The sequence below is a fragment of the Salmo salar genome, chromosome 09 (genome assembly GCF_965601325.2).
Source record: "Salmo salar chromosome 09, fSalSal1, whole genome shotgun sequence".
In the NCBI taxonomy this organism is placed as follows: Eukaryota; Metazoa; Chordata; class Actinopteri; order Salmoniformes; family Salmonidae; genus Salmo; species Salmo salar.
In genome coordinates this window covers 160,062,090-160,085,063 of record NC_138299.1, presented here as the reverse complement: position 1 = coordinate 160,085,063, position 22,974 = coordinate 160,062,090, and the positions used below count along the sequence as shown (strand labels likewise).

Sequence of the window (22,974 nt, the reverse complement as noted above, 5' to 3'; positions counted from 1 at the left end):
CTGGGACCTGTTGGACTGGAGGGTGAGGACTAGGGTCATTCCCCCCAGAAATGTCCGGGAACTTGCAGGTGCCTTGGTGGAAGAGTGGGGTAACATCCCCACAGCAAGAACTGGCAAATCTGGTGCAGTCCATGAGGAGGAGATGAACTGCAGTACTTAATGCAGCTGGTGGCCACACCAGATACTGACTGTTACTTTTGATTTTGACCCCCCCTTTGTTCAGGGACACATTATTCCATTTCTGTTAGTCATGTCTGCGGAACTTGTTCAGTTTATGTCTCAGTTGTTGAATCTTGTTATGTTCCTACAAATATTTACACATGTTAAGTTTGCTGAAAATAAACGCAGTTAAAAGTGAGAGGATGTTTCTTTTATTTGTTTTATTTGTCATTGTTGTTCATTTTCTTAGGTTTTCTGCTCTATACCGAATTACCATACCCCCTTGAGCCTCTTCCCTGTTTCACACCTGGTAGTTTGGTGGATGGGACTACCAGCTCTCTGTAACCTAGAGGGAAACTAGTGGGTCCATCTCCTCTATACCAGCCACCTGGTAGTTTGGTGGATGGGACTACCAGCTCTGTGTAACCTAGAGGACAACCAGTGGGTCCATCTCCTCTATACCACCCACCTGGTAGTGTGGTGGATGGGACTACCAGCTCTCTGTAACCTAGAGGACAACCAGTGGGTCCATCTCCTCTATACCAGCCACCTGGTAGTTTGGTGGATGGGACTACCAGCTCTGTGTAACCTAGAGGACAACCAGTGGGTCCATCTCCTCTATACCACCCACCTGGTAGTGTGGTGGATGGGACTACCAGCTCTGTGTAACCTAGAGGACAACCAGTGGGTCCATCTCCTCTATACCACCCACCTGGTAGTGTGGTGGATGGGACTACCAGCTCTCTGTAACCTAGAGGACAACCAGTGGGTCCATCTCCTCTATACCACCCACCTGGTAGTTTGGTGGATGGGACTACCAGCTCTGTGTAACTAGGGGGAAACTAGTGGGTCCGTCTCCTCTATACCACTCACCTGGTAGTTTGGTGGATGGGACTAGGCCCTCTCCTATTCTCGCTATACACCAAGTCACTTGGCTCTGTCATATCCTCACATGGTCTCTCCAATCATTCCTACGCAGATGACACACAATTAATCTTCTCCTTTCCCCCTTCTGATAACCAGGTGGCGAATCGCATCTCTGCATGTCTGGCAGACATATCAGTGTGGATGACGGATCACCACCTCAAGCTGAACCTCGGCAAGACGGAGCTGCTCTTCCTCCCGGGGAAGGACTGCCCGTTCCATGATCTCGCCATCACGGTTGACAACTCCATTGTGTCCTCCTCCCAGAGTGCTAAGAGCCTTGGCGTGACCCTGGACAACACCCTGTTGTTCTCCGCTAACATCAAGGCGGTGACCCAATCCTGTAGGTTCATGCTCTACAACATTCGCAGAGTACGACCCTGCCTCACACAGGAAGCGGCACAGGTCCTAATCCAGGCACTTGTCATCTCCCGTCTGGATTACTGCAACTCGCTGTTGGCTGGGCTCCCTGCCTGTGCCATTAAACCCCTACAACTCATCCAGAACGCCACAGCCTGTCTGGTGTTCAACCTTCCCAAGTTCTCTCACGTCACCCCGCTCCTCTGCACACTCCACTGGCTTCCAGTTGAAGCTCGCATCTGCTACAAGACCATGGTGATTGCCTACGGAGCTGTGAGGGGAACGGCACCTCCGTACCTTCAGGCTCTGATCAGTTCCTACACCCAAACAAGGGCACTGCGTTCATCCACCTCTGGCCTGCTGGCCCCCCTACCTCTGCGGAAGCACAGTTCCCGCTCAGCCCAGTCAAAACTGTTCGCTGCTCTGGCACCCCAATGGTGGAACAAGCTCCCTCACGACGCCAGGACAGCGGAGTCAATCACCACCTTCCGGAGACACCTGAAACCCCACCTCTTTAAGGAATACCTGGGATAGGATAAAGTAATCCTTCTAACCCCCCCCCCAAAAAAAGAGATATAGATGTACTATTGTAAAGTGGTTGTTCCACTGGATATCATAAGGTGAATGCACCAATTTGTAAGTCGCTCTGGATAAGAGCGTCTGCTAAATGACGTAAATGTAAATGTATATTCCAGGATAAAGATAGTAAAAGCTTGTTGTTCCATAGTGTCTAGTTGGTTTAGACTCGGACTATTACAGAGCAGAGCATGTTAAGCATCGATGAGGCCAGTAGGTTGTTCTGGAAACAGAGTTCAGTTGGGAGAGGTTGGAGTTTTATGAGGAAATGATTCCCTTTTGTTTCCCACCCACCCACCCATACACCCATACACCCATACACCCATACACCCACCCACCCATACACCCATACAGCCATACACCCATACACCCATACACCCACCCATACACCCACCCACCCAAACACCCATACACCCACCCATACACCCATACACCCATACAGCCACCCACCCATACACCCACCCATACACCCATACACCCACCCACCCATACACCCACCCACCCAAACACCCATACACCCATACAGCCACCCACCCATACACCCACCCATACACCCATACACCCATACACCCACCCACCCACCCACCCACCCATACACCCATACACCCACCCACCCAAACACCCATACAGCCACCCACCCATACACCCACCCACCCATACACCCATACACCCACCCACCCATACACCCACCCACCCAAACACCCATACAGCCACCCACCCATACAGCCACCCACCCATACACCCACCCACCCATACACCCATACACCCACCCACCCATCCAAACACCCATACAGCCACCCACCCATACACCCACCCATACACCCACCCACCCATACACCCATACAGCCACCCACCCATACACCCACCCACCCAAACACCCACCCATACACCCACCCACCCAAACACCCACCCAAACACCCACCCACCCAAACACCCACCCATACACCCACCCACCCATACACCCACCCACCCACCCATACACCCATACAGCCACCCACCCATACACCCACCCACCCAAACACCCACCCATACACCCATACAGCCACCCACCCATACACCCACCCACCCAAACACCCACCCATACACCCACCCACCCATACACCCACCCACCCATACACCCATACAGCCACCCACCCATACACCCACCCACCCAAACACCCACCCATACACCCACCCACCCATACACCCACCCACCCATACACCCATACAGCCACCCACCCATACACCCACCCACCCATACACCCACCCACCCAAACATACACCCACCCACCCATACACCCACCCACCCAAACACCCACCCATACACCCACCCATACACCCACCCACCCATACACCCACCCACCCACCCACCCATACACCCATACAGCCACCCACCCATACACCCACCCACCCATACACCCTTCAGTCACACCTCCAACCCTGTACCCTTCAGTCACACCTCCAACCCTGAACCCTTCAGTCACACCTCCAACCCTGAACCCTGCAGTCACACCTCCAACCCTGTACCCTGCAGTCACACCTCCAACCCTGTACATGTGACTATTAAACACTGAACCCTACAGTCACACCTCCAACCCTGTACTCTGCAGTCACACCTCCACCCTGTACATGTGACTATTAAACACTGAACCCTACAGTCACACCTCCAACCCTGTACTCTGCAGTCACACCTCCACCCTGTACATGTGACTATTAAACACTGAACCCTACAGTCACACCTCCAACCCTGTACATGTGACTATTAAACACTGAACCCTACAGTCACACCTCCAACCCTGTACTCTGCAGTCACACCTCCAACCTGTACATGTGACTATTAAACACTGTGAAACTGAATAACAGCAGGACAGAGTTTTCTTTAGCTTGTTATGAGATGGGTCAGGATTGTTTAGTGTTATGTGGTGTTATTAGTTAGGCAGCGGGTATTAAACTGGATTAAGGAGTGGCACTCTGAAAGACTCATATTCACTCTGAAAGACTCATATTCACTCTGAAAGACTCATATTCACTCTGAAAGACTCATATTCACTCTGAAATCTGAAAGACTCATATTCACTCTGGAAGAAGACAAGTGCAGAGTGACCTGACAAAACATCAACAGAGCGGAGATGTCCTTTCACATCCCACCACATGGGAAGAGACAGAGAGTCAAACGTAGCATATTTCTAACGGCAATGAAGATTACAACGGCAAAAAAAAAGGGGGGAAATTGTATTTTCCTCTGCCTCAAAACCCACTTCTCTCTTCTCCATTCCTCTAATACGTCTCTCTTCTCCATTTCTCCCCCTCATCTCCTTTTACTTCTGCCTCCATGGGTTGTTTATCAGAAATGTCATTAAGAAATGCTGCTTCAATGTAAGCAACTTCACCATGGAAAAACCCCTATTTTTCTCTCATGCCATATCTCTCTGCTTAATGTTCCCTATCCATGTATTTGTTGTTTTACTCCCTTCATTCCTTCAGGCCCTGGATGCAGGCAGCATAAACTGGCATGGAAAACCCTCTGAGTTCAATCGCCAACACAGTAGGAGCAGCTCTCTCTCTCTCTCTCTCTATCCCCCCTCTCTCTCTATCCCCCTCTATCCCCCCCCCTCTCTCTCTCTCTCTCTCTCTCTCTCTCTATCCCTCTCTCTCTCTCTATCCCCCCTCTCTCTCTCTCTCTCTCTATCCCCCCTCGCTCTCTCTCTCTCTCTCTATCCCCCCTCTCTCTCTCTCTCTCTCTATCCCCCTCTCTCTCTCTATCCCTCTCTCTCTCTCTTTACCTCCTCCTCCCCTCCTATTTCTCCCTCTCTCCCTCCATAGTTTACATTGTACTACACTGTTATAAACTCAGGGAGTCTGTCTTGTCATTGTCATTCTCAGTAAACACAGGCCCAGGTTGATGGGGCATAGGGCTGGGTGAGCACTTCAGTCTCTCTGCTGTAATCTGACTCACACACACACCCTATTTTCCACGACTTGGGCCTCTCTATGCCCTGATGAACATACCAGCCCTGACCAGCCAGGCACAGTTGACCCAGATAGAGGGAGAAAGAGAGAGAGCGGGGAGAGACAGAGAGAGGTGGAGAGAGGGGGAGAGAGAGGGAGAGAGAGAGAGAGAGAGAGAGAGAGAGAGAGAGAAAGAGAGGAGGCATAGAGAGAGAGAGAGAGTAGAGAGAGACAGAGAGAGAAAGAGAGAGAGAGGTGGAGAGAGAGAGGGGGAGAGGGACAGAGAGAGAGGGGGAGAGACAGAGAGAGAGAGAGAAAGGGAGAGAGAGAGTGTGAGAGGGAGAGAGAGCGGAAGAGAGAAGGACAGCTGAGAGAAAGAAGAGAGAGAGAGAGAGAGAGAGGAGCAGCTGAGAGAGAGAGAGAGAGAGAGAGAGAGACAAAGGTCCCAGTGAAGGCTGAGACACAACCTCTACAATATCAGGACCAGCTAAAAGATGAGACCATCCCCATTAGTTTTAAAGCTGGTATGTTAACCTGTTTCACAGACCAGTAAGACAGTATCTATTCTGTACACAGCAGCAGCAGGAGGAGGTTTGAACTTGGTCCGAGAAGGGTGCAATTGCATCTGCAATTCAGGGCGTTCCTGCATGTGGGCAATCATCCTGCATCTGCAGGAACCCCTCTTTATACTCCTATTGGTCAATTAATAAGCTAGGACAGGTGGGAGGCGGGCCGCTCCAGTACAGTAGGTGGCGGTAATGCACCGTAACTTTGGTTGTCAACCGCCAATAAACCCCGCAGAAGGAAGTGCGGGGGGGGGGGGGGCGACGACGGTAGCTAGCTAGCCGTAAACCGATAAACGTCCCCGCATGCCGGACACTGTTTTCCAACAGTTCTGTGAACGACGGCGACGACAGGTGTTTGACAGGCGGGAGCGAAGGACACTGTGCGCTAGCTTAGCCGCTAGCTTAGCCAGCTAGTCCAGTAAATAGGAGGCGGGGGCAACACCGCGTACTAGTTAACTAACACACGGTGTCCCTAACCAGCAAAGCTAGCTAGTTAACTAACGCACGGTGTCCCTAACTAGCAAAGCTAGCTAGTTAACTAACGCACGGTGTCCCCTAACTAGCAAAGCTAGCTAGTTAACTAACGCACGGTGTCCCTAACTAGCAAAGCTAGGCTAGTTAACTAACACATGGTGTCCCTAACCAGCAAGCAAATAGTTAACTAACGCACGGTGTCCCTAACTAGCAAAGCTAGCTAGTTAACTAACACACAGTGTCCCTAACTAGCAAGCAACTAGTTAACTAACGCACGGTGTCCCTAACTAGCAAAGCTAGCTAGTTAACTAACACACGGTGTCCCTAACTAGCAAGCAACTAGTTAACTAATGCACGGTGTCCCTAACTAGCAAAGCTAGCTAGTTAATTAACACAAGCGGGGTGTCCCTAACTAACAAGCAACTAGTTAACTAACACACGGTGTCCCTAACCAGCAAAGCTAGCTAGTTAATTAACACACGGTGTCCCTAACTAGCAAGCAACTAGTTAACTAAAATATGGTGTCCCTAACTAGCAAGCAACTAGTTAACTAACACATGGTGTCCCTAACTAGCAACAAACTAGTTAACTAACACATGGTGTCCCTAACTAGCAAAGCTAGCTAGTTAACTAAAACATGGTATCGCTAACTAGCAGGCTAGCTAATTAACTAACACATGGTGTCCCTAACTTGCAAAGCTAGCTAGTTAACTAACACATAGTGTCGCTAACTAGCAAGCTAGCTAGTTAACTAATACATGGTGTCCCTAACTAGCAAAGCTAGCTAGTTAACTAACACATGGTGTCGCTAACTGGAAAGCTAGCTGGTTAACTAACACACGGTGTTCCCCATCCTTCCACCTGGGCGGGGGTGACCGGTAGACAGAGTCCTTCACCCCGTCTGTCAGGCACGGTTTTCTCTGCCACACAGCAGGTGGGAGGCCGGGAAGACACCGTCTACGAGCTAACTAGCAAGCTAGGACACGGTGTCGCTAACTAGCAAGCTAGGACACGGTGTCGCTAACAAGTTAGCTAACAGATGGTGTCGCCCCAGCCTCCCGCCTGCTGCTAGTGGGACAGCCTGTAGTGGGACAGCCTGTAGTGGGACAGCCTGTAGTGGGACAGCCTGTAGTGGGACAGCCTGTAGTGGGACAGCCTAGAGTGGGACAGCCTGTAGAGGGACAGCCTGTAGTGGGACAGCCTGTAGTGGGACAGCCTGTAGTGGGACAGCCTGTAGTGGGACAGCCTGTAGTGGGACAGCCTAGCTGTCTCCCACTTGCTAGCAAGGAGGACTCTGGAATGACCCACATTTAGAAAGAAGGGGGGGGTTCATGAGGGGTGTGGTCCTACCTCCTTCTGCGGTATGTAGTGTGGCCCAGTGTGTCCAATCTGACACCCCCTGGGTGGTGTGGCAGGCTAGCCTCACCGCGTAGCCACTGTTCGGCTCCAGATCCCCGATCAGGTGGCTGGCTGGTGGGATGTTCACATTCCGGTTGTGGATCATGTGATCCACCTCACCGACACCGACGACGTCCTGTCCTGAACGCTTGACCTAAACGAGGGGATGACAACGTTTCGATTACATTATAACAAAAAGAGTCCTCTCCTGAACGCTTAGTCCAGGACATAGAGAGATAGTCTGGGTAGGTTAGTGTCTGTATGACATAGGATGGCGAGATAGGAAGTGTTATAACGTTGCTACGACAACAGAACTACGTAACATTCTTTGCTTGATGAAGTCTGATATGAAGGTCTATGCATCTCTAACGTAAAAACAGAACTAATTTTATCCATTCGGCTAAATAACATACAAGATCGGATAGATACAGTTTCAGGTCCAAAGAATGCAGTTTCCCTCATCAGTATAGTATAGGTGGTCAGTTTCCATCATCAGTATAGGTGGTCAGTTTCCATCATCAGTATAGGTGGTCAGTTTCCCTCATCAGTATAGTATAGGTTGTCAGTTTCCATCATCAGTATAGGTGGTCAGTTTCCATCATCAGTATAGTATAGGTGGTCAGTTTCCCTCATCAGTATAGGTGGTCAGTTTCCCTCATCAGTATAGTATAGGTGGTCAGTTTCCCTCATCAGTATAGTATAGGTGGTCAGTTTCCATCATCAGTATAGTATAGGTGGTCAGTTTCCATCATCAGTATAGGTGGTCAGTTTCCCTCATCAGTATAGGTGGTCAGTTTCCCTCATCAGTATAGGTGGTCAGTTTCCCTCATCAGTATAGTATAGGTGGTCAGTTTCCATCATCAGTATAGGTGGTCAGTTTCCCTCATCAGTATAGGTGGTCAGTTTCCCTCATCAGTATAGGTGGTCAGTTTCCCTCATCAGTTGTAGTATAGGTGGTCAGTTTCCCTCATCAGTATAGTATAGGTGGTCAGTTTCCCTCATCAGTATAGTATAGGTGGTCAGTTTCCCTCATCAGTATAGTATAGGTGGTCAGTTTCCCTCATCAGTATAGTATAGGTGGTCAGTTTCCCTCATCAGTATAGTATAGGTGGTCAGTTTCCATCATCAGTATAGTATAGGTGGTCAGTTTCCCTCAGTATAGGTGGTCAGTTTCCATCATCAGTATAGTATAGGTGGTCAGTTTCCATCATCAGTATAGTATAGGTGGTCAGTTTCCATCATCAGTATAGTATAGGTGGTCAGTTTCCATCATCAGTATAGGTGGTCAGTTTCCCTCATCAGTATAGTAAAGAAACATGAGTTTCAGTTTCTCCTTAAAGGGAAGTCATATGTCACACTCCCTCTTCACATCACCAGAGAACATCTTTCACCATGACCCCTAACCCCATCTTTCACCACGACCCCTAACCCCATCTTTCACCCCGACCCCTAACCCCATCTTTCACCACGACCCCTAACCCCATCTTTCACCACGACCCCTAACCCCATCTTTCACCATGACCCCTAACCCCATCTTTCACCACGACCCCTAACCCTATCTTTCACCACGACCCCTAACCCCATCTTTCACCACGACCCCTAACCCCATCTTTCACCACGACCCCTAACCCCATCTTTCACCATGACCCCTAACCCCATCTTTCACCACGACCCCTAACCCCATCTTTCACCACGACCCCTAACCCCATCTTTCATTTCGCCAGACAGTGAGGTGCTTCAGGAAGCCACATCATTAGTTTAATGCTGACTGGTCTGGTTCAACATCACACAGAGAGAACATTATAACATGCTGCCTCGACACAGCTACTCTAGTAAACCCTTTCAACACGGGGCCACACAGCTACTCTAGTAAACCCTTTTAACACGGGACCACACAGCGGGAGACGAGAGAAAACCGTGCACTGTCATTAAGATCTACATCCCAGTCTGGACTATTGTTGTGTTGGGGTGGTGTTGTTGCTGTGTGTTGTGGTGTGGTTTGTTGTTGTGTGTTGTATTTGGGTGGTGTTGTTGCTGTGTGTTGTGGTGTGTTGTATTTGGGTGGTGTTGTTGCTGTGTGTTGTTGGGGTGGTGTTGTGTTGTGGTGTGTTGTGTTGTGGTGTGTTGTGGTGTGTTGTGTTGTGGTGTGTTGTGTTGTGGTGTGTTGTGTTGTGGTGTGGCGTGTTGTGGTGTGTTGTGTTGTGGTGTGTTGTGTTGTGGTGTGTTGTTGTGTGTTGGTGTGGTGTTGCGGTGTGTTTTGTTGGGGTGGAGTTGTTGTGGTGGTACGGTGTGTTATGTTGTGGTGTGTTGTGTTGTTGTGGTATGGTGTGGTGTGTTTGGGTTGTGTTGTGGTGTGTTTGGGTGTGTTGTGGTGGGGTGTGGTGTGTTGTGGTGTGTTGTGGTGTGTTGTGGTGGGTTGTGTTGTGGTGGGGTGTGGTGGGGTGTGGTGTGTTGTGGTGTGGTGTGGTGGGGTGTGTTGTGTTTGGGTGGTGTCATGGTGTGGTGTGTTGTGTTGTGGTGTGTTGTGGTGTGTTGTGTTGTGGTGTGTTGTGGTGTGTTGTGTTGTTGTGGTGTGTTGGGGTGGAGTTGTTTTGGTGTGTTGTGTTGGTGTGTGGTGTGGTGTGGTGTGTTGTGGTGTGGTGTGTTGTGGTGGGGTGTGGTGTGATGTGGTGTGGTGTGTTGTGGTGTGGTGTGTTTGGGTTGTGTTGTGGTGTGGTGTGTTGTGTTGTGTTGGTGTGTGGTGTGTTGTGTTGTGTTGTTGTGGTGTGGTGGTGTGTGTTGTGTTGTGGTGTGTTGTGGTGTGGTGTGGTGTGATGTGGTGTGTTGTGTTGTTGTGGTGTGTTGGGGTGGAGTTGTTTTGGTGTGTTGTGTTGGTGTGTGGTGTGTTGTGGTGTGGTGTGGTGTGATGTGGTGTGTTGTGGTGTGTTGTGTTGTGGTGTGTTGTGGTGTGGTGTGTAGTGGTGTGTTGTGGTGTGTTGTGTTGTGTTGTGTTTGGGTGGTGTCATGGTGTGGTGTGGTGTGTTGTGTTGTGGTGTGTTGTGGTGTGTTGTGTAGTGGTGTGTTGTGGTGTGTTGTGTTGTGTTGTGTTTGGGTGGTGTCATGGTGTGGTGTGGTGTGTTGTGTTGTGGTGTGTTGTGTTGTGGTGGGGTGTGGTGGGGTGTGGTGTGTTGTGGTGTGTTGTGGTGTGGTGTGGTGTGTTGTGTTGTGGTGTGGTGTGTTGTGGTGTGTTGTGGTGTGTTGTGGTGGGGTGTGTTGGGGTGTGGTGGGGTGTGTTGTGTTGTGTTGTGGTGTGTTGTGGTGTGTTGTGGTGGGGTGTGTTGTGGTGTGGTGTGTTGTGGTGTGTTGTGGTGTGGTGTGGTGGGGGTGTGTTGTGGTGTGGTGTGTTTGGGTTGTGTTGTGGTGTGGTGTGTTGTGTTGTGTTGGTGTGTGGTGTGTTGTGTTGTGTTGTTGTGGTGTGGTGGTGTGTGTTGTGTTGTGTTGTGGTGTGTTGTGGTGTGTTGTGGTGTGGTGTGTTGTGGTGTGTGGTGGTGTGGTGTGGTTGTGGTGTGTTGTGTTGTGGTGTAGTGTGGTGCATTGTGGTGTGGTGTGTTGTGGTGTGGTGTGTTGTGGTGTGGTGTGGTGTGGTGCGTTGTGGTGCGTTGTGGTGTGTTGTGGTGTGTTGTAGTGTGGTACATTGTGGTGTGGTGTGTTGTAGTGTGGTACATTGTGGTGTGGTGTGTTGTGGTGTAGTGTGGTGCATTGTGGTGTGGTGTGGTGTGGTGTGGTGTGGTGTGGTGTGGTGTTGTGTTGTGTTGTGTTGTGTTGTGTTGGTATGGTGTGTTGTGGTGTGTTGTGGTGTGATGTGGTGTGGTGTGGTGTGTTGTGTTGGTGTGTTGTGTTGTGTTGTTGTGGTGTGGTGTGTTGTGGTGTGTTGTGGTGTGGTGTGGTGTGTTGTGTTGTGGTGTGTTGTGGTGCATTGTGGTGTGTTGTGTTGTGGTGTGGTGTGGTGCATTGTGGTGTGTTGTGTTGTGGTGTAGTGTGGTGCATTGTGTTGTGTTGTGTTGTGGTGTGGTGTGTTGTGGTGCATTGTGGTGTGTTGTGTTGTGGTGTGTTGTGGTGCATTGTGGTGTGTTGTGTTGTGGTGTGGTGCATTGTGGTGTGTTGTGGTGCAGTGTGGTGCATTGTGTTGTGTTGTGGTGTGTTGTGTTGTGTTGTGTTGTGGTGTGTTGTGTTGTGGTGTAGTGTGGTGTGTTGTGTTGTGGTGTGGTGTGGTGTGGTGCATTGTGGTGTGTTGTGGTGCAGTGTGGTGCATTGTGTTGTGTTGTGGTGTGTTGTGTTGTGTTGTGTTGTGTTGTGTTGTGGTGTGGTGTGGTGTGGTGTGGTGTGTTGTGGTGTAGTGTGGTGCATTGTGTTGTGTTGTGATGTGGTGTGGTGCTCATTACAGCAGAAAGATACTGGAGGTAGAGAGGCTGAAGGCTACAGGCTGGGATTGGTGGTTCCTCTAATATCAACACTAACACAAATGTGTGGATGGAAAGAGAATGAATGGATAGATGGACAGTGGACAGGTGGTGTTAAGGTGTGTATTTAGACAATGGAACTCAACAACACAGAGTGGAACTCAACAACACAGAGTGGAACTCAACAACACAGAGTGGAACTCAACAACACAGAGTGGAACTCAACAACACAGAGTGGAACTCAACAACACAGAGTCACTGAGAGTGGAACTCAACAACACAGAGTCACTGAGAGTGGAACTCAACAACACAGAGTGGAACTCAACAACACAGAGTGGAACTCAACAACACAGAGTGGAACTCAACAACACAGAGTGGAACTCAACAACACAGAGTCACTGAGAGTGGAACTCAACAACACAGAGTCACTGAGAGTGGAACTCAACAACACAGAGTGGAACTCAACAACACAGAGTGGAACTCAACAACACAGAGTGGAACTCAACAACACAGAGTGGAACTCAACAACACAGAGTCAATGAGAGTGGAACTCAGCAACACAGAGTCACTGAGAGTGGAACTCAACAACACAGAGTCACTGAGAGTGGGTGTGAGTGAGTAGTTATGCCTGACTCACTGAACCAGAATTAGTCCTGTAAACAAGCTGGTTAATCTAATAAACAACTCACTCCTGAGTCACACTGCTAGAGCTGGGGCTGTTATAGCTTGAGCATTCCTTGAGCATGGCTCACCTTCACCCCAGCCCAGCCCAGCCTAGCCCAGCCGATACCTGCTGCCTTTCCTCTGGCTCTGGTCTCTTTCCTCTGGCTCTAGTCCCTTTCCTCTGGCTCTAGTCTCTTTCCTCTGGCTCTAGTCTCTTTCCTCTGGCTCTGGTCTCTTTCCTCTGGCTCTAGTCTCTTTCCTCTGGCTCTAGTCTCTTTCCTCTGGCTCTGGTCTCTTTCCTCTGGCTCTGGTCTCTTTCCTCTGGCTCTGGTCTCTTTCCTCTGGCTCTAGTCTCTTTCCTCTGGCTCTAGTCTCTTTCCTCTGGCTCTAGTCTCTTTCCTCTGGCTCTAGTCTCTTTCCTCTGGCTCTAGTCTCTTTCCTCTGGCTCTGGTCTCTTTCCTCTGGCTCTGGTCTCTTTCCTCTGGCTCTAGTCTCTTTCCTCTGGCTCTGGTCCCTTTCCTCTGGCTCTGGTCTATTTCCTCTGGCTCTAGTCTCTTTCCTCTGGCTCTGGTCTCTTTCCTCTGGCTCTAGTCTCTTTCCTCTGGCTCTGGTCTCTTTCCTCTGGTCTCTTTCCTCTGGTCTCTTTCCTCTGGCTCTGGTCCCTTTCCTCTGGCTCTGGTCTCTTTCCTCTGGCTCTAGTCTCTTTCCTCTGGCTCTAGTCTCTTTCCTCTGGCTCTAGTCTCTTTCCTCTGGCTCTGGTCTCTTTCCTCTGGTCTCTTTCCTCTGGCTCTGGTCTCTTTCCTCTGGCTCTGGTCTCTTTCCTCTGGCTCTGGTCCCTTTCCTCTGGCTCTGGTCCCTTTCCTCTGGCTCTGGTCTCTTTCCTCTGGCTCTGGTCTCTTTCCTCTGGCTCTGGTCTCTTTCCTCTGGCTCTGGTCTCTTTCCTCTGGCTCTAGTCTCTTTCCTCTGGCTCTGGTCTCTTTCCTCTGGCTCTGGTCTCTTTCCTCTGGCTCTAGTCTCTTTCCTCTGGTCTCTTTCCTCTGGCTCTGGTCTCTTTCCTCTGGCTCTGGTCTCTTTCCTCTGGCTCTGGTCTCTTTCCTCTGGCTCTGGTCCCTTTCCTCTGGCTCTGGTCTCTTTCCTCTGGCTCTGGTCTCTTTCCTCTGGCTCTGGTCTCTTTCCTCTGGCTCTAGTCTCTTTCCTCTGGCTCTGGTCTCTTTCCTCTGGCTCTAGTCTCTTTCCTCTGGCTCTGGTCTCTTTCCTCTGGCTCTGGTCTCTTTCCTCTGGCTCTGGTCTATTTCCTCTGGCTCTGGTCTATTTCCTCTGGCTCTAGTCTCTTTCCTCTGGCTCTGGCCTCTTTCCTCTGGCTCTGGTCTCTTTCCTCTGGCTCTAGTCTCTTTCCTCTGGCTCTGGTCTCTTTCCTCTGGCTCTGGTCTCTTTCCTCTGGTCTCTTTCCTCTGGTCTCTTTCCTCTGGCTCTGGTCTATTTCCTCTGGCTCTAGTCTCTTTCCTCTGGCTCTAGTCTCTTTCCTCTGGCTCTGGTCTCTTTCCTCTGGCTCTGGTCTATTTCCTCTGGCTCTAGTCTCTTTCCTCTGGCTCTGGTCTCTTTCCTCTGGCTCTGGTCTCTTTCCTCTGGCTCTGGTCTCTTTCCTCTGGCTCTGGTCTCTTTCCTCTGGCTCTGGTCTCTTTCCTCTGGCTCTGGTCTCTTTCCTCTGGCTCTGGTCTCTTTCCTCTGGCTCTAGTCTCTTTCCTCTGGCTCTAGTCTCTTTCCTCTGGCTCTAGTCTCTTTCCTCTGGCTCTAGTCTCTTTCCTCTGGCTCTAGTCTCTTTCCTCTGGCTCTGGTCTCTTTCCTCTGGCTCTAGTCTCTTTCCTCTGGCTCTGGTCTCTTTCCTCTGGCTCTGGTCTCTTTCCTCTGGCTCTAGTCTCTTTCCTCTGGTCTCTTTCCTCTGGCTCTGGTCTCTTTCCTCTGGCTCTGGTCTCTTTCCTCTGGCTCTGGTCTCTTTCCTCTGGCTCTGGTCCCTTTCCTCTGGCTCTGGTCTCTTTCCTCTGGCTCTGGTCTCTTTCCTCTGGCTCTGGTCTCTTTCCTCTGGCTCTGGTCTCTTTCCTCTGGCTCTGGTCTCTTTCCTCTGGCTCTGGTCTCTTTCCTCTGGCTCTAGTCTCTTTCCTCTGGCTCTGGTCTCTTTCCTCTGGCTCTAGTCTCTTTCCTCTGGCTCTGGTCTCTTTCCTCTGGCTCTGGTCTCTTTCCTCTGGCTCTGGTCTATTTCCTCTGGCTCTGGTCTATTTCCTCTGGCTCTAGTCTCTTTCCTCTGGCTCTGGCCTCTTTCCTCTGGCTCTGGTCTCTTTCCTCTGGCTCTAGTCTCTTTCCTCTGGCTCTGGTCTCTTTCCTCTGGCTCTGGTCTCTTTCCTCTGGTCTCTTTCCTCTGGTCTCTTTCCTCTGGCTCTGGTCTATTTCCTCTGGCTCTAGTCTCTTTCCTCTGGCTCTAGTCTCTTTCCTCTGGCTCTGGTCTCTTTCCTCTGGCTCTGGTCTATTTCCTCTGGCTCTAGTCTCTTTCCTCTGGCTCTGGTCTCTTTCCTCTGGCTCTGGTCTCTTTCCTCTGGCTCTGGTCTCTTTCCTCTGGCTCTGGTCTCTTTCCTCTGGCTCTGGTCTCTTTCCTCTGGCTCTGGTCTCTTTCCTCTGGCTCTGGTCTCTTTCCTCTGGCTCTGGTCTCTTTCCTCTGGCTCTGGTCTCTTTCCTCTGGCTCTGAGTCTCTTTCCTCTGGCTCTAGTCTCTTTCCTCTGGCTCTAGTCTCTTTCCTCTGGCTCTAGTCTCTTTCCTCTGGCTCTAGTCTCTTTCCTCTGGCTCTAGTCTCTTTCCTCTGGCTCTAGTCTCTTTCCTCTGGCTCTAGTCTCTTTCCTCTGGCTCTAGTCTCTTTCCTCTGGCTCTGGTCTATTTCCTCTGGTCTCTTTCCTCTGGCTCTAGTCTCTTTCCTCTGGCTCTAGTCTCTTTCCTCTGGCTCTGGTCTCTTTCCTCTGGCTCTGGTCTCTTTCCTCTGGCTCTGGTCTCTTTCCTCTGGCTCTAGTCTCTTTCCTCTGGCTCTAGTCTCTTTCCTCTGGCTCTAGTCTCTTTCCTCTGGCTCTAGTCTCTTTCCTCTGGCTCTAGTCTCTTTCCTCTGGCTCTAGTCTCTTTCCTCTGGCTCTGGTCTCTTTCCTCTGGTCTCTTTCCTCTGGTCTCTTTCCTCTAGTCTCTTTCCTCTGGCTCTGGTCTCTTTCCTCTGGTCTCTTTCCTCTGGCTCTGGTCTCTTTCCTCTGGCTCTAGTCTATTTCCTCTGGCTCTAGTCTCTTTCCTCTGGCTCTGGTCTCTTTCCTCTGGCTCTGGTCTCTTTCCTCTGGCTCTAGTCTCTTTCCTCTGGCTCTGGTCTCTTTCCTCTGGCTCTGGTCTCTTTATGTCTTTCTTCTTTTTGTATCTATTCCATTCAGTTTCTCTCTCTATCTATATAGCTATCTATCTAAATCTCTCTCTCTCTCGCTCCATTCCTACTACAATAAAATCTTTCATTCCCCCAGCACTGTAGCCTTTTCAACCGTTAAATTCATATTTCTCCCCATTCCTCCGTAGCCGGCCCCTTGGCTGTAAGCCCCTTGGCTGTAAGCCCATGGCATGGGGGATACGGGCCTGGAGGTGGTGGGGGGGTGCAGGCAGCAGCATGGGGGGTGCAGGCAGAGGGATGCTGGCAGAGGGGTGCAGGCAGAGGGGTGCACGCAGAGGGGTGCAGGCAGAGGGGTGCACGCAGAGGGGTGCAGGCAGAGGGGTGCAGCAGGAGTTGTTTTATTAGAACCAGACATTTAGGGGTGGTGCTCTGCTCTCTACTCTCTCTACTGCAACAGGAGAGAATGGTCCTCCACTATAATGGCCTTTGAGCGGTAGGACAGGGGAGGGAGGGAAGGAGGGAGCTACACGAAATTAGTCCAGGAGGCCACTTTCCCAGTGAAATCTGATACCACTGCTATATGACGGAATGAAGGGAGGAGGGAGGGAGGGAGTTAGGGAGGGAGTTAGGGAGGGAGGGAGTTAGGGAGGGAGTTAGGGAGGGAGGGAGTTAGGGAGGGAGGGAGTTAGGGAGGGAGGGAGTTAGGGAGGGAGTTAGGGAGGGAGGGAGTTAGGGAGAGAGGGAGTTAGGGAGGGAGTTAGGGAGAGAGGGAGTTAGGGAGAGAGGGAGTTAGGGAGAGAGGGAGTTAGGGAGGGAGTTAGGGAGGGAGGGAGTTAGGGAGGGAGTTAGGGAGAGAGGGAGTTAGGGAGAGAGGGAGTTAGGGAGGGAGGGAGTTAGGGAGGGAGGGAGTTAGGGAGGGAGGGAGTTAGGGAGGGAGTTAGGGAGGGAGTTAGGGAGGGAGTTAGGGAGGGAGTTAGGGAGGGAGGGAGGGAGGGAGGGAGTTAGGGAGGAGGGAGTTAGGGAGGGAGGGAGTTAGGGAGGGAGGGAGTTAGGGAGGGAGTTAGGGAGAGAGGGAGTTAGGGAGGGAGGGAGTTAGGGAGGGAGTTAGGGAGGGAGTTAGGGAGGGAGTTAGGGAGGGAGTTAGGGAGGGAGTTAGGGAGGGAGTTAGGGAGGGAGGGAGTTAGGGAGGGAGTTAGGGAGGGAGGGAGTTAGGGAGGGAGGGAGTTAGGGAGGGAGGGAGTTAGGGAGGGAGGGAGTTAGGGAGGGAGGGAGGGAGTTAGGGAGGGAGTTAGGGAGAGAGGGAGTTAGGGAGGGAGGGAGTTAGGGAGGGAGGGAGTTAGGGAGGGAGGGAGTTAGGGAGGGAGGGAGGGAGTTAGGGAGGGAGGGAGGGAGTTAGGGAGGGAGTTAGGGAGAGAGGGAGTTAGGGAGGGAGGGAGTTAGGGAGGGAGGGAGTTAGGGAGGGAGGGAGTTAGGGAGGGAGGGAGGGAGTTAGGGAGGGAGGGAGTTAGGGAGGGAGGGAGTTAGGGAGGGAGGGAGTTAGGGAGGGAGGGAGTTAGGGAGGGAGTTAGGGAGGGAGTGAGTTGGAAGTCGAGTTAGAGGGAGAAAAGCTCTTTTCTCTTTGAAGTCAGTTGAACAAGGACATGGTCACCAGGACTCAGACGTCTACTGACAGACTACTGACAGATGACAGACAGACTACTGTCAGACTACCGACGTCTACTATCAGACTACAGGCATCTACTGACAGACTACAGACAGACTACTATCAGACTACAGGCATCTACTGACAGACTACAGACAGACTACTGTCAGACTACCGACGTCTACTATCAGACTACAGGCATCTACTGACAGACTACAGACAGACTACTGTCAGACTACAGGCATCTACTGACAGACTACTGACAGACTACTGACAAGCTACTGACAGTAGCCTGTCAGTAGGCTACAGACAGGCTACAGACAGGCTACAGACAGGCTACTGACAGACTACTGACAGGCTACAGACAGACTACTGACAGGCTACTGTCAGGCTACTGTCAGGCTACTGACAGGCTACTGACAGGCTACAGACAGGCTACAGACAGGCTACTGACAGACTACTGACAGGCTACTGTCAGGCTACAGACAGGCTACAGACAGGCTACTGACAGGCTACAGACAGGCTACAGACAGGCTACTGACAGACTACTGACAGGCTACAGACAGACTACTGACAGGCTACTGTCAGGCTACAGACAGGCTACAGACAGGCTACTGACAGACTACTGACAGGCTACTGTCAGGCTACTGACAGACTACTGACAGGCTACTGTCAGGCTACAGACAGGCTACAGACAGGCTACTGACAGACTACTGTCAGGCTACAGACAGGCTACTGACAGATTAGCAGATTGATGTGTTTATTGACAGGGAGCTCAAACACTAAAGGGAAATCTGCACTCTGCACAGTTTAGTCAACCACACAGCAAAGTGTAGTGTTTCAATTTAAAAGTAAACTAAAATTAAACATTTCATTAATTAATGAAATTAAGTGGTTAATTAATTTTTTCTACTTTTACAGTTTTCATATTTCTGCAGAATGGAATTTCCCTGTCCTGTCTTACCTGTATGGTGCAATGGGTTATGGGTAATAACATGTATGGTGCAATGGGTTATGGGTAATAATCTGCATGGTGCAATGGGTTATGGGTAATAACCTGTATGGTATAATGGGTTATGGGTAGTAACCTGTATGGTGCAATGGATTATGGGTAATAACCTGCATGGTGCAATGGGTTATGGGTAATAACCTGTATGGTATAATGGATTATGGGTAGTAACCTGTATGGTGCAATGGATTATGGGTAGTAACCTGTATGGTGCAATGGATTATGGGTAGTAACATGTATGGTGCAACTTGGTTATGGGTAATAACCTGTATGGATGCAATGGGTTATGGGTAATAACCTGTATGGATGCAATGGGTTATGGGTAATAACCTGTATGGATGCAATGGGTTATGGGTAATAACCTGTATGGATGCAATGGGTTATGGGTAATAACCTGTATGGTGCAATGGGTTATGGATAATAACCTGCATGGTGCAATGGGTTATGGGTAGTAACCTGTATGATGCAATGGGTTATTGGTAATAACCTGTATGGATGCAATGGGTTATGGGTAATAACCTGTATGGATGCAATGGGTTATGGGTAATAACCTGTATGGATGCAATGGGTTATGGAACCCAAAAGTTCTAACCACAACCCAAAATGGTTCAACCTGGACTCCAAAAGGGTTCTCCTATGGGCACAGCCGAAGAACCCTTTTGGAACCCTTTTTTTCTAAGAGTGTGGGTAATTACCTGTATGGTGCAGTGGGTTATGGGTAGTTACCTGTATTGTGCAGTGAGTTATAGGATAGACTCCTCCAAAGCCAGGTTCCCAGGAGAGGAGCAGGCTAGAGTTGGTGACTTCTACAGCCCTGACTCTCTGGGGCTGGGATGGCAGGACTGTGATGGTCCCAGAGCCTGATGTAGCCACTCCTTTACGGTTGTGAGCCTCACAGGAGAAGGTACTGGTTCTGTTCAGACCTGGAGGAGAAAACAGAGAAACAGATCCCAAATTAGGGTGGACATTAATTAGCAGACTTGGTCGATAGAAGCAGCACAGTTATGCATTTCATATTGTTTAGGTCAGAGAGTTGGGACTGGTGCTCCTCTGTTCAACAGCTTGGTTACAAAAGAAGGGAGCGACAGAATTAGGTACTTTCCTAGTGAGAAACCAACCAAGCAACACGTAGGAGTGAAAAGGGAACTGCAGACGTCATTCAAACCCAGAACACCGACTCAACAGAATCTAGTGTCTGAGCTGTGGTAGGACGAGGGGAAGGTCAGGCTTAGTTCAGGTTAGGATTAAGTTAAGAGTTAGGCATCAAGATTACAGACAGCAATGTGATCTGGGTGTAGATGCTGATAGAGAACATGGAGGGTAGATGCTGATAGAGAACATGGAGGGTAGATGGGTGTAGATGCTGATAGAGAACATGGAGGGTAGATGGGTGTAGATGCTGATAGAGAACATGGAGGGTAGATGGGTGTAGATGCTGATAGAGAACATGGAGGGTAGATGCTGATAGAGAACATGGAGGGTAGATGGGTGTAGATGCTGATAGAGAACACTGAGGGTAGATGGGTGTAGATGCTGATAGAGAACATGGAGGGTAGATGGGTGTAGATGCTGATAGAGAACATGGAGGGTAGATGGGTGTAGATGCTGATAGAGAACATGGAGGGTAGATGGGTGTAGATGCTGATAGAGAACATGGAGGGTAGATGCTGATAGAGAACATGGAGGGTAGATGCTGATAGAGAACATGGAGGGTAGATGGGTGTAGATGCTGATAGAGAACATGGAGGGTAGATGCTGATAGAGAACATGGAGGATAGATGCTGATAGAGGACATGGAGGGTAGATGCTGATAGAGAACATGGAGGGTAGATGGGTGTAGATGCTGATAGAGGACATGGAGGGTAGATGGGTGTAGATGCTGATAGAGAACATGGAGGGTAGATGGGTGTAGATGCTGATAGAGAACATGGAGGGTAGATGGGTGTAGATGCTGATAGAGGACATGGAGGGTAGATGGGTGTAGATGCTGATAGAGAACATGGAGGGTAGATGCTGATAGAGAACATGGAGGATAGATGGGTGTAGATGCTGATAGAGGACATGGAGGGTAGATGGGTGTAGATGCTGATAGAGAACATGGAGGGTAGATGGGTGTAGATGCTGATAGAGAACATGAAGGGTAGATGGGTGTAGATGCTGATAGAGAACATGGAGGGTAGATGGGTGTAGATGCGGATAGAGAACATGGAGGGTAGATGGGTGTAGATGCTGATAGAGAACACGGAGGGTAGATGGGTGTAGATGCTGATAGAGAACATGGAGGGTAGATGGGTGTAGATGCTTATAGAGAACATGGAGGGTAGATGGGTGTAGATGCTGATAGAGAACATGGAGGGTAGATGGGTGTAGATGCTGATAGAGAACATGGAGGGTAGATGGGTGTAGATGCTGATAGAGAACATGGAGGGTAGATGGGTGTAGATGCTGATAGAGAACATGGAGGGTAGATGGGTGTAGATGCTGATAGAGAACATGGAGGGTAGATGCTGATAGAGAACATGGAGGGTAGATGGGTGTAGATGCTGATAGAGAACATGGAGGGTAGATGGGTGTAGATGCTGATAGAGAACATGGAGGGTAGATGGGTGTAGATGCTGATAGAGAACATGGAGGGTAGATGGGTGTAGATGCTGATAGAGAACATGGAGGGTAGATGCTGATAGAGAACATGGAGGGTAGATGGGTGTAGATGCTGATAGAGAACATGGAGGGTAGATGGGTGTAGATGCTGATAGAGAACATGGAGGGTAGATGGGTGTAGATGCTGATAGAGAACATGGAGGGTAGATGGGTGTAGATGCTGATAGAGAACATGGAGGGTAGATGGGTGTAGATGCTGATAGAGAACACGGAGGGTAGATGGGTGTAGATGCTGATAGAGGACATGAAGGGTAGATGGGTGTAGATGGGTGTGGTAGTGTTTTAGTGCACCATTACATGAAATGACTGGCACATGTTTTCAGTCTGTGTGTGTGTGTGTCAGCATGTTTTGCCCCTTCAGTTGACCCCCCCCCCCCCCCCCCCCCGTGTGTGTGTGTGTGTGTGTGTGTGTGTGTGTGTGTGTGTGTGTGTGTGTGTGTGTGTGTGTGTGTGTGTGTGTGCGCGCATGTGTTAATGGAGCATGTTGTTGATCTGAGAGCCAGTGGATCTGGGTGGGATCAGATGGTACCAGCAGCCTGGGGGTTAGGGATCTGGGTGAGATCAGATGGTACCAGCAGCCTGGGGGTTAGGGATCTGGGTGAGATCAGATGGGCCCAGCAGCCTGGGGGTTAGGGATCTGGGTGGGATCAGATGGTACCAGATCAGATGGGACCAGATCAGATGGGCCCAGCAGCCTGGGGGTTAGGGATCTGGGTGAGATCAGATGGGACCAGCAGGCTGGGGGTTTCGGGAGAGTCGGAGCAGGCTGGGGGTTTTGGGGGAGTCAGAGCAGGCTGGGGGTTTCGGGGGAGTCGGAGCAGGCTGGGGGTTTTGGGGGAGTCGGAGCAGGCTGGGGATTTCGGGGGAGTCGGAGCAGGCTGGGGGTTTCGGGGGACTCAAGCAGGCTGGGGGTTAGGGGGGAGTCGGAGCAGGCTGGGGGTTAGGGGGGAGTCGGAGCAGGCTGGGGGTTTTGGGGGAGTCGGAGCAGGCTGGGGGTTTCGGGGGAGTCGGAGCAGGCTGGGGGTTTCGGGGGAGTCGGAGCAGGCTGGAGGTTTCGGGGGAGTCGGAGCAGGCTGGGGGTTAGGGGGGAGTCGGAGCAGGCTGGGGGTTTGGGGGGAGTCGGAGCAGGCTGGGGGTTAGGGGGGAGTCGGAGCAGGCTGGGGGTTTGGGGGGAGTCGGAGCAGGCTGGGGGTTAGGGGGGAGTCGGAGCAGGCTGGGGGTTTCGGGGGAGTCGGAGCAGGCTGGGGGTTTCGGGGGAGTCGGAGCAGGCTGGGGGTTTCGGGGGAGTCGGAGCAGGCTGGGGGTTTCGGGGGAGTCGGAGCAGGCTGGGGGTTTCGGGGGAGTCGGAGCAGGCTGGGGGTTTCGGGGGAGTCGGAGCAGGCTGGGGGTTTCGGGGGAGTCGGAGCAGGCTGGGGGTTTCGGGGGAGTCGGAGCAGGCTGGGGGTTTCGGGGGAGTCGGAGCAGGCTGGGGGTTTCGGGGGAGTCGGAGCAGGCTGGGGGTTTCGGGGGAGTCGGAGCAGGCTGGGGGTTTCGGGGGAGTCGGAGCAGGCTGGGGGTTTCGGGGGAGTCGGAGCAGGCTGGGGGTTTTGGGGGAGTCGGAGCAGGCTGGGGGTTTTGGGGTAGTCGGAGCAGGCTGGGGGTTAGGGGGGAGTCGGAGCAGGCTGGGGGTTTGGGGGGAGTCGGAGCAGGCTAGCATGCTGAGGAGTGTTAAACATGGATAGAGAGGGCTCAGCGTAGAACCACGCCTGGTTCTCATTGAAGGGGCCCCTCTAGAG

General features: G+C 51.1%; 1 protein-coding gene across 1 annotated transcript in view; it reads right to left on the bottom strand.

The window, feature by feature from the left end:
- The window catches only part of axl (AXL receptor tyrosine kinase), a 96,722-nt gene that overhangs the window by 58,886 nt on the left and 14,862 nt on the right, over positions 1-22,974 (bottom strand). The window contains exons 5-6 of the mRNA XM_082955558.1: positions 19,265-19,461; positions 7,338-7,539 (exon numbers count right to left, since the gene is read on the bottom strand). Of these exons, the coding sequence (XP_082811684.1) occupies positions 7,338-7,539; positions 19,265-19,461 (399 nt within the window). The remainder of the gene's footprint in view (positions 1-7,337; positions 7,540-19,264; positions 19,462-22,974) is intronic.